The 12519-nt window shown below is 37.5% G+C and overlaps 1 protein-coding gene across 1 annotated transcript; it reads left to right on the top strand.

The window, feature by feature from the left end:
- The first annotated feature begins 8638 nt into the window (after positions 1–8638).
- Positions 8639–10459, top strand: LOC136248342 (TNF receptor-associated factor 5-like). The gene has a single exon (XM_066040131.1). The coding sequence runs from the start codon at positions 8639–8641 to the stop codon at positions 10457–10459; it is 1821 nt and encodes a 606-aa protein (XP_065896203.1).
- Positions 10460–12519: the final 2060 nt, after the last annotated feature.

Genomic DNA, 12519 nt, shown 5'->3' with positions numbered 1-12519 from the left:
GCCTATTTGTTAGTAAGTGCAGTATGTAGCACGAAACTGAGGGTATCTATGGTGGGGGGTAGCTATTGTCAGTAGGTGAAGACCTTTTTTTTTTTTTTTTTTGGTCTTCAACCTACAGCTAGGCTGAAGTTGCAATATTTACTCAACACGAATCGAACGCTCAAAATGTAGACTCGTTCGCTCACCCGAGACTGGCCGAAACACGTCTCGGCTTTAATTAATCCGGGTCACATCCGGGTCAGTGGGTCATCCGGGTCAGTGGGTCATCCGGGTCAGCAGTAGTGACCCGGTTTCAACGTTGATATAGATGAACTCTTTACAGGATTCTCTCTACAGGGTGACTTGACTCTAACTGAACTCTCTGCAGGGTTATCTGTTTGTAGTTGAATTCTCTACAGGGTGATTTGTTTGCAGCTGAACTCTCTACAAGGTAACTTCTTCTAGCTGATCTGTCTACAGGGTGACTTGTTTCTAGCTGGTCTCTCTACAGGGCGATTTGTTTGTAGCTGAATTCTCTACAGGGTGATTCGTTTGTAGCTGAACTCTCTACATGGTGGTTGCTTTGTAGCTGAACTCTCTAAAAGGTGACTTCTTCTAGCTGAATTCTCTACAGGGTGATCTTTTCATAGCTGAACTTTCTACAGGATGATTTGTTTGCAGCTGAACTCTCTACATGATGATTTCTTTGTAGCTGAACTCTCTACAATGTGACTTCTTCTAGCTGAACTCTCTACAGGGTGACTTGTTTCTAGCTGATCTCTCTACAGGGTGACTTGTTTCTAGCTGAACTCTCTACAGGTGATTTGTTTGCAGCTGAACTCTCTACATGGTGGTTTCTTTGTAGCTGAACTCTCTACAAGGTAACTTCTTCCAGCTGATCTTTCTACAGGGTGATTTGTTTGTAGCTGAATTCTCTACAGGGTGATTTATTTGCAGCTGAACTCTCTACAAGGTGACTTCTTCTAGCTGAACTCTCTACAGAGTGATTGATATTTTTGCAGCTGAACTCTCTACATGGTGGTTTCTTTGTAACTGAACTCTCTACAGGGTGATTTATTTGTAGCTGAACTCCCTACAAGGTAACTTCTTCTAGCTGATCTTTCTACAGGGCGATTTGTTTATAGCTGAGTTCTCTACAGTGTGATTTGTTTGCAGCTGAACTCTCTACATGGTAGTTTCTTTATAGCTGAACTCTCTACAATGTGACTTCTTCTAGCTGAACTCTCTACAGGGTGACTTATTTCTAGCTGATCTCTCTACAGGGTGACTTGTTTCTAGCTGAACTCTCTACAGGTGATTCGTTTGCAGCTGAACTCTCTACATGGTGGTTTCTTTGTAGCTGAACTCTCTACAAGGTAACTTCTTCTAGCTGATCTTTCTACAGGGTGATTTGTTTGTAGCTGAATTCTCTACAGGGTGATTTATAGACGCCTCCGGTATTTTAGTGATGGAAAGTTTAATTTAACAAGATGGTCATCATATGCATAATCCTGAAGGTTGTGGATCAACTTGGTTGCTCTTCTCTGCACTTTCTCTATATTTTACTGATCAAGGATATACTGTGGTCCCCAGACAATATTACCATATTATTCCAACACGGGCCGAATATAAGATTTATAGAGGTTAATAACTGTGTTTTTGTCGAAATGTTGGAAGGTTTTTTGAATAATTGCTAAAAGACGATTGGCCTTCTTAGTAATTGTGGTGGTGTGATCATGGAACTTAAGTTGACTACCTATTTGTACTCCCAAATCTTTAACAACATTACAAGATGTGATAGTAGTGCTGTCAATCGTATATTCACCAAATCTATGTGGTTGTCCCAAGTGTAACCAGTCACATTTACTAATGTTAAACTTCAACTGCCATTTCTTAGCTCACTCAGAAAGGACATTTATGTCTAGCTAAAGTTGATGGAAATCATCAATTGACTTAATAGTTCTAAACATTTTAACATCATCAGCAAATTGAACAATGGAGCTGTTAACAATTAAAGGCATGTCACTAACATAGATATTGAACAGTGTAGCGACTAAGACTGAGCTTTGAGGCACTCTGCTAGGTACATCTGACCATGCTGATTCATGGTTGTTCAGAACAACTTTCTGCTTCCTTCCCACAAGAAAGTTCTTAACCCATCTGAGAAGTTTACTGGATGTACCACAGCTTTGCAACTTTGAGATTAAACACTTGTGTGGAACAGAATCGAAAGCTTTAGCAAAGTCAAAATACAGGATATCAACAGACTGTTTAATATCTAATGCTTTTGTCCAATTATTCATAGCCAGTAGTAGTTGAGTTAAGCAGGATCTTCCAGAAGTAATGCCATGTTGTTGGAGTGGTATTACATTATTAGCCTGCAAGTGTTCCTGGATGTATCATGTATCTAATTAAATAGTTTTCTCACAGGAGCCCATAGAGGAATATTATGCATGTTTTGTTATTTTTATTTCAACGAAAAATAATCAATCTATATTGATTAGCAGCAATCATGCTAAACCTTTGCAGTCCCTTCTGTTACCTCAGATTGGTAGTACCTTTTCAAGTGCTATTAATTTTGAGATGAACAATCTCCGTTGGCTGAAATACATGTTTTTGTGCCAAGACATTCTTGTGTAACACAGAGTCAAACACTTTACTAAAGTCTAAGTAGACTACATCAACAGGGGTAGACTACATCAACAGGGGTAAACTTCTCTAGAGATTCTGCCCAATATTGTAGAGCTGTGAGAAGTTGTCTGTGCCTCATGAAAGACTACTTCTAAAACTTAGTGCATATGGTATAAGGGCAATATCCTAGAATGGACAAGATCGTTTCTCTCTGGAATGAAAGCAAGCTGTACATAGTAGTAGTTAATGGTGTTAAGTTGGTTACTAACAATGTTCTCAGTGCACTCAAGGATCAGTGATGGGCCCTCTCTTGTTTTTACTTTATATTAATGACCTCCCAACATATCCAGCATTACTGTTTGCAGACAATGTCAAGATATGTCGTCCAATTGTTAACCAACTAAGTTTTACACAACTGCAACAAGATCTTTTAATATTAAAGGAATGGTCTAGGAAGTGGCTACTTAACTTTAGTAACAGTGGTCGTGCATTAATTTTGGGGAACACTAACTCGTATAAGACATATTACATGGATGGTCAACCATTACAAGTTGTGTCTGAGCATAAGGACCTGGGAATATTAAATGATTCTAATTTGAAATTTCATAGTTAAATTAAAAGATCATTCAACTCACTAAACACTTCCTATACTTTATAAATCACTAGTAAGACCTGTGATAGAGTATGTTAATGTTGTCTGGGATTGGTGACTGTCAGATGTTGGAGAGAGTACAAAGAAGAGCTACCAAATGTGTTCCAGAATTTTTCAATTTATGATCATCAAAGTGCTCTAAATCTTCCTTCATTATCTTATACCAAACTAACCAAAGACATCATCCAGATATGTTGCGGATGGTGTATGTTACATGGCATTGTCAGTTTATAGCCTGAAGTGTATTTTCACCAGCAATTGTCTAGTGCAACAAGATGACATGATCTCAAATTAATCAAGGAAATGTTTGAAGTAATTTCTTTTCCATAAGTAAATACCATCAAAATTCAATTTGATAATTATTATCTTTAATGATTTAGTTTTTGAGCAGGACTCACAGACTTATGCCTTTTTCTTTCCTGTATAAATAACAATTTACTATACTTGAAAGTATTTCAATAAAGCCACTCAAACACTGAAAAAGTGCTTGCTTAGATATTTCAGTTTGGGAAGGTCGCTCGTTGTATAATGATGTATCAGTTGATGTAAACGTTCCAAGAGCTGATCTAGGATTGTGCTTACTAAGGGAAGGGGCACACTGGCTCCATGCACAGTGTGCAAATAAAATTCAAAGCATGAGCTTATGGGGGGGAGTGGGTGGGTCAATGTTCTGAGATTAAAATTGGTAGCTGAAATTTGACAGTTCAACTGTCGAACTACCAAATTTCAGTCAAATTTCCATCAAATTTAATCTCATGTAGAATGTTAAGTTTTCAGATTTCCTTGGAGAGAGCAGCCTATAGACCTTATTATATAATATAGCTACATGCATACACTATATATTATACTAGTTCTGTTTTCTAGCTCAGTAGCTATACTATTAGCATTCATACTTCCAGTGTTGAACTATCAAATTTCAGTCAAAATGGCCACCAAATTCAATAATCTCAGAATATATTAATGTTACTTTTTCAAATTTCCTTGGGGAGCAGCCTATAGACCCAACACTGGAAGTATAGTAGATATATACTGATCTAGGAAACAGAATTAGTTAGTATAGTATATGCTCTTTTGAAATATCAACTTTCTGAGTTTGAATGTTTGCTACAATTTGTAAAATTAATCTTTATGAAAACTCAATGCTGCAAGTATGAATGCTACTGAGCTGCTTACCTTTAGCTCTAAAGGAAATTTTGAAAAAACGACCTTTTTGAGATGTAAATAATTTTGCATAGTTGAAATTAAGTTGTTGAATGTTCAAATATAATACCAAGCTACAAACTATATAATTAGCACAAGGTCTATAGGCTATGCTAAAGTATCATATTGCTGGCATGTGGTGTACATGTGCCGGTGCATGATTTTTCATTTCTAGAGAATTTATGGTCACATTAACTAGGGTGTGGATAGAGTCAGTAACAACAGGTATTTTAGTGGTTTAAACGGATAAACAGTACATGTTACTATGGGTATATATAGTAATTTGCTAGAGACCAATTTGATATTCATTTACAGTCATACAAATCTGCATCAAAAATGTTTGAATTATATCATAGATCTATGATTATGTCTAGGGTGCCTAGCTATATATTCAATGAGCAACACATTGTATGAATACTTGAAGTTGAATAGAGCTCCTTTAGTACTACTACCTCTGAGACTCCTTCGTTTACTCCTCTGATTTTTGGTTCAGCCACATGTGCAGGTGATTTACTAATGAAACACTAAACAGTTTTCTACAAGCAGAGTTGGGGGTAACTAGTTACTTTTGTAACTAAGTTACGTAACTGATTACTTTTAAAGTAACTAGTAATATAACTAGTTAATTGCTTTGTAACTAGTAACTTGTAACTAGGAATAATTGTCTGGAAAGTAACTAAGTTACAATAGTAACTAATTACAATAGTTACATTGTAACTATAACTAATTATGCTTTAAATGCAAGAGCGCTTCAATTTTTGTGCCATATATGCTACAGCCACATTAAGTAAACAGATTCTGTGTACTGTTCTCTATGATTCAGCTTGACGTAGCAATAATTAAAACTGACCTGAAATAGCCACAGAATTGTTATCATATGTATTGCATCCCTATGCATATCTGAGCAAAATTCATGTTACAAGCTAAAAACATGTCATAATTTATACTACGAAGGTAACTAGTAACTATAGCAGTGTTGGGAGTAACGCGCTACTTATGTAACGCGTTACGTAATATTATTACTTTTGTGGTAACTAAGTAATATAACGAAATACGCTATAAAAACAGGTAATATAATTCAAGTTACTTTACAAACAAATGTAACGCGTTATCTAAGTAATATAGCTAGTTAGGGGGCATCTCCAAACTGATTTGGTACGCTTAACGTCATAATGACGCTAACTTCAGACCCCCCTCCCCTCTCCTTAATGTCACACTATGAAAACAATGCATTGGCAATAGAAGCACAAAACATTATATTCTTTACCTGAAAACATAGTCTACAAGCATTATAGCTGCTTAATCACGTCAATTCATCTATTCCTAGCTGTTTACACTATAACTGCTCAATAAAATTTTTTAACGTCATGGCCTGAACCCCCCCTCCCCCTTTAACGTCATTATTACGTTAAGCGTACCAAAATCAGTTTGGAGATGCCCCCTTAGACTCAGGGCCGGAGGAGGGAAAATTGAGTTGGTCAGGCCATTGACTATAATGTTGAAATTGCTACTAGCTATATACATGCCAATGAGAGAGGAGCTGTTGCACAGTGTGCGAAGCACGAGCATTCTAGGGGGATCTGGGGGCATGCCCCCACAGGAAATTTTTGAAAATTAGACATTCAGATATGCAATTTTAGTGATATTTCACTGCTAGCTAGCTATATAAATATGTTCAAGCCTATCTGTTGTTCTTCAGACTTTCTATACTATGTATAATTGTAGACCTGACATACAGGGGACACAGCATAAAACTTGCTGTATGGTTCATTTAGTTATAGCTAGCAATTAGAAGTTCAAGGGGGGCCTGGGGATGCAACCCCCAGGAGCTGCAGAATTTTTGCAATTAAAGGCTTGAAAATGCCCTAAATTTAAAATTTTAAAGTAAAACTAGCTAGCAACTTGCAACTTTCCCCCCAAATTTCACAGGGAACCCATTCAGCATGGCTCCCTTTAGCTAGGATATAATTACTTTACAGTGAATTCACACAGCTACAATAAAAAGCTACACAGCTACAAAAATACAGTATACTACTATACTGGTTTGTATGAAGTGAACGGATCATCACGTAAATATACTGGTGGACAGTCACGAGACCAATCAGTATTCGAAAATGGCGCGATATGGGTGAGAGACTGAGAGTTTGCTCAGTATCTCAACAGGACGAGTGGGTAGTTGAAGAGGAATGATTTCTACTCAACATATCTCATCCAGATAGCAACCATGTAATGTATGGGTGTACAGCTTCTTGCCGCGGAATGAGTCATTGTCACTACCAGCCCTTCGCCCAGTAAAAGAAGCCAAGAGAGACAAGCCAAGGAATGCTAATGATTATTTTATGAAGATTGAATTGTGATATAAGTGTGCTGGTTTAGAATCAAAGAAGGCACCTGCCTTATACGTGATAGATGCCAACTGTCAGCACACGTGATACTGTACGTAGAACCCACAATCATTTCTGTACAAAACGATACGAATGCTATGCTGTACTGTAAGGTAATTGGACTCTTATTGGAGGTACTATACGTGTAGTTCTGTGCTTTAGTTATATAGGCTGAGAAACTACGTGTCATGCATTTTCAATAACATCTGTAAAATGTACGTAGCTACATGTAGATGTGATCGTACAAAGATTGCATGAGAGTAATGTAGTTCGAGCTGGTCAGCTAGTTGGTTCAACTCCAGATTATTGGCCCGGCTCAGGCCTGACCAACCGGACCGTCTCCTCCGGCCTTGTAATAGTGTAACGAGTCTAATATTACGACTACGAGTAACGAAGTTATTAATCTCGTTAGTAATCCACTGAGTAACGCCTAGTCACAACGAAGTAATGAAGCCTACTGAATGAAGCTTATTCACCAGCTTCTTACTTATAACCAAGATTTGCACATTGCCCAACAACGCCATCATGGCACGTGATAAGGTGGTAGTTTCACACGTGACAGCTAAAGCTGTGGACACAAAGTAATATAATATGTAATATTATTATAGTTACTTTATTTTTGGGTAATATGTAACTGTAACTAAATAGTTCGGTTGCAAGTAATATGTAATATGTAACTAGTCACTTTTACAAAGTAACTTTAAAACTAGTTACTTTTACAAAGTAACTTGCCCAACACTGGTAACTAGAGTACTTAGTTACCTTTTGAAAAGTAACTGTAACAAAGTTACATGGGATAAAAGTAACGTGTAACTAGTAACTAGTTACTTTTCTGAAGTAACTACCCCAACTTCGTCTACAAGCACCTTGAATCACTGCTATCTGATAAGTGGGACTCAAATTATGCAGCTGAATGAGATGGGTAGCTATACGGTTTTGCATTTTCACTTCTAAGGTCAGCAGTAAGCAGTTATAGATGTTTAAGTGGGCAAGTGGCCAGCATGCAAGACTGCATGAGCTGTTTTTCTATATAGCTACATTCAGTATTAGCTATCATCTATGAGTGGATCAGTTACTAAAAAAAATTGTTAGTTGTTAAAGTATTCAGAGTATAACGTACAATCAAGAGTTCATAATATAAAAAGAGTATTATGAACCCTCCCCCCCAGTGACCTATCTACTGAAATTAGCGGCGTGCCCGAGAAATTTACGTAAAAAATGCGGCTGGGATTATAACTCATCACTTATAACTACGGATGGGGTTCCTCTTTCCAGTTACTCTGCTCTAGCTACATGTAAAATAATCCACCGCTACGGAGAAGTCCTCGTAACTGTTCTGCGATTCCGCCTTAATTCTAAACGTCACCGTCGTGACGTATGAAAACATCACGTGTTATAGAGTCAAGGTCAAGTCAAGTCGGAGTACATCAGGGAGTACATGTCAGCGATAAATGGCGTATAATGCAGCAACCGAAGAAACCTATAGCTACGACTTTGTTGAACCACCCCCTGATAGGTTAGTTTGTAAGATTTGTCACTTGCCATGTCGTGAAGCACAGATGAGCGAATGTTGTGGCCACGTGTTCTGTAAGACCGATCTCCAAGCGATGAAAACTAGTACAAACTTGAGTTATTCGTGTCCCATGTGTCGTGTTACGCCACTTCATGCTTACCCTAACCGAGCAGTTGACCGAGAAATAAAGGAGCTTAAAGTTTACTGTCCAAACAAGAAACATGGGTGTGGCTGACTCGTGTTTGCAAGCACTTAACCAATTGTGAGATTGTATGCATCATGTGTAAAGAGCTCGTGAACCACAAGAACATTACTAACCATGTTACCAACGAGTGTCCTTGTCACTGCCAGTATTGTGATCTAACTGCAGAACGAGATGTGATCAGTGGACAGCACAAAGATAACTGCCAGAAATTTCCCCTACCATGCCCGAACAATTGTGGAATAGATGAAATCCCTCGATGTGATATTGATGACCACACGGCTGTGTATCCTCTAGAATTGATAAAGTGCAAGCAGTGTGGTGTTGAGGTGGTTCGTAAAGACAAACAGACACATGAGAGAGAATCTGCGAAAGAACATGTACTGTTACTGTGTGACAGACTGCAGAAGATTTATGCAGATGTAGCTGGTGATGAAGAAATGATTGCTCACAAAGAATCAATTGCTCACAAAGAATCAATTGCTCAAGTGGGTTATTTTAAACAGGTGATTGATTATAGAAAAGATGACCACAGTGAAAGTAATTTCAAGAAGCTAGAAAAAAGCCATAAAGAAGCGGACAAGACAATTAACAGATTTTTTAATCTTGTGGTGGTTTTGTGTGTCTTCTTGGTTGCCCTGATGGCTGCATTCGTTCATGTGCAATCGGTAGCTGGTAGTGAGTTGGAAGAAATGGAACGGATCATTAAATCACTGCAAATTTACGATGCTGATAAAGTAAGAGAGCAACTTGCTGTGATTAATGGGAAGTTGGATGGAGTTGAATCCAGCAAGTCTACCCGCCATCTTTTTGATGGAATAGAAAGATCAGTTAGCACTTTACAGGACAAGCTCAAAACAAACATATTTCAGTGCTATTTTATTGCTGATGATAATACCACTTTACTACTGGCTAACTTAACTCATAACATTACCACGTTAGTTACCAGTAGAGTGCTTGAAGTGTTGGGACAAACATTTTCTCAAGATATTATGAAAGTGGGTAAAAAATTAGATGAAGTGTTGTTACAGCTACAACAAAAACCAAGAGGGGACGTTTCATTATTTAAATTAAACAAGCAACATAATACTGAAGTGGAAGATGCAATCACAATACTTCAAGAGGCTTTAAGCAGAATAGGCATATGTAAGCAAGATGATGAATTGATACAAGCTAAACTATTGATAAGAGAATTAGAAAATGACATCGAGAGTTTAAAGTTGTCAACTGCAAAAAAAGCTGAGGAGATAACAAAAGCAGTATCATTTCAAGCTAAACTAGAAAATGAACTAAAAGTTGCATCATCAAAGCTCAGCGAATTGTCATCACTTGGTGAACAGGTTACACCAGTTGTTCTAAGAATGGATAACTTCACTGAGAAAATGAAGAATAAGGTAGAGTGGTACAGCAGTCCATTTTTTGCTTTTTGGAGAGGCTACAAATTGTGTCTAAGAGTTGATGCTGCCGGTCAGGACGATGGTGAGGGCAGTCACATATCTGTATTCTTGTTTCTCATGAAGGGTCCACATGATAGTATATTGCAAGAATCAGGTCACTGGCCATTGAATGGTATATTTACCATACAGGTACTCAACCAATTCAATGACAACAACCATTACACCAAGGATATAACTTTTAATAGTACGGATTGTAGCAAGTGCACCAATAGAGTACTAGTGGAAAACATAGCTCCCCGAGGAGTAGGTCATACTCAGTTTTTATCATATGAGACCATCTTCGTACATAACAACAACCTCCACAATGATAACCTTTATTTCAGGATCACCTATGCTAGCAAACCACCACCAACGATAGGTGAAATAATTTTTGGGTGGATAATTATTATAGTGTTCTTTGGAATAATAGTTGTGTGTTGTTCTGCTATGTCTAAAACTTAGCTTATAATATTTATAATGCAGTATGTATACATTTGTATATTATTTTAAAACATTTTTTCTACTGTACATTGTGGAATGCACAACACTCTATGTGTAACAATTATGCATGTATCATACGTAGTTTGCACCTCACCTATGCCAGATAGCAGCAATAGGAAGTTTGCAACCCATGCCAAGGTTGTCAACTTGTCTCCATCTTGCCTTGCAACTCACTACATTAGGGCATGTATATGTATACTGGTGTGAACATGGCAATGTAATGTGTAGGAATCATATGCTAGTAGCTGCCCAGCGGAAGGTTGCACAGTGTACATGCTTACTAAAGCCACAAAAAATTTATCTCGAAGCAATTTCACTGCTATATTTACTAAATCTTTTGTATATGTCCATATCTTAGGACCTGTTTTACCTTTTGAAATAATATTATATGGTCAAAACTTTTCTATGAGTGTATTCTTTCTGTGGTGTTATCTTTCAGCTACTGGAAAACATCCAGCATGGCACCAAAGTCACACTGCTTGTTGGGTATGTGGTAGCAGGTGGGATCCATGCACATCTGGGTCAAATCATCAGATCTATGTTTGGAGGAGTTGGGATGGCCATCATTAAAGTCATGATGCCGCTATTACTTTCAAATTAATCTTTTTCTTTTTTGGTAATGCACCATTTATCTGGACCAAAACTCCATTCATCAGGGGCGGATCCAGAGTTTGGAAAGGGGGGGTGCACTTTGCTGAAAAGTTGAAGAGCAAAAAAAAAGTCACAGCAATAATAGCTGCCCTAGCTTTACCAAATGTATATACTATAAAGTATATAAGATCCTTATTTATAGCTTCATAGTTAAGCTATACTGCCTCATGAACACTGTGACTGCTTTATTAGAGTATCTCGATCTTGTATGCAATTTTTTTTAAAGGGATGAAGGCCCCCCCCTTGGATCCGCCACTATTCATCATCTTAATTGTGATGCTTTCTGTCATGCTGTAAGAAGTATTTTGGTGTCTTGTATTATCTTTTGTTTTGTGTATTAATTTTTGTGTGCTGTTGTGGCTCAGTTTATAGGTACACATGAATAACATCTATAAAATTAATAAACAACTGCTAAACTATGCATGCACCTAATGTAGACCGGCATAAAACAAATCTCTACCATTATTAACCAGAATTAATAGCTTTATATTCATTAACAACTGTATCTTCATAAAATGCTAAGTTGCATGTTATGCAATCTACACCGTACAAAAGTAAACTTGACAAGATGAGGTTCACGTTGTTTAAATGCACATGTTTGAGCTAAGTCAAAGAAAACACCATCTCATCACCTGAATGACACATGTGAACACACAAGTAAATATCACGCTGTTCTGCAGTCATCCTAGAAACACCACCAACAGTAGTAGTAACAATGTTGTCGCCAATTATAGAAACAGTACCATCAACTTTGTATTTTGTGTGAAGTGGTGTAACATTAATGCCACCTGTAACATCATTTGAGGGAATCATAGGATTGTTCACTGCACATGATCGTGTTACAAGGTTAATGGAATTATCAACAAAATGCTCTAATGCAATTTTAAAATGCACCGGGTGCCACTTTGTAGGATACACTTGTATTGTGCATAATCCATATACATCCTGTTGTTGAAAATTGGCAATTCTTTTGATCACAATCCCTTCAGAATTTCTATATACTTGCATGCAGTGTGGGGTAACATTTGTAAACTTCATACCCTGAGGCTGATTCTTTCTACTAGTAATCTGAATCTGAGGCCCTTCATATGTATCTGGAAAGAGATGGTATTCCAGTGCAGCTGTATAAAGATTTGAGTCAGCCATTTTGGTTGGACGTACTGTGTGGACCAGATCAGATTTAGGTATCAGTGGATAACGAATCTCTTGGAAAATACTCTTAAAACAGTTTCTGGAACTTGATCTTGATGTTTGTACCACTCAACGACTGCTAAAAACAAATCTAACTCTTCAATGTTAAGGTTAGAAGTCTTGCAAAAGAAAAGGATGATTTCACTAGATATTTTTTTGAAATTTTCATTGTGGGCTAC

This window comes from Dysidea avara, chromosome 3 (genome assembly GCF_963678975.1).
Source record: "Dysidea avara chromosome 3, odDysAvar1.4, whole genome shotgun sequence".
In the NCBI taxonomy this organism is placed as follows: Eukaryota; Metazoa; Porifera; class Demospongiae; order Dictyoceratida; family Dysideidae; genus Dysidea; species Dysidea avara.
Note: the sequence above shows the minus strand (reverse complement) of the source record. Positions and strands in the feature narration are given on the sequence as shown.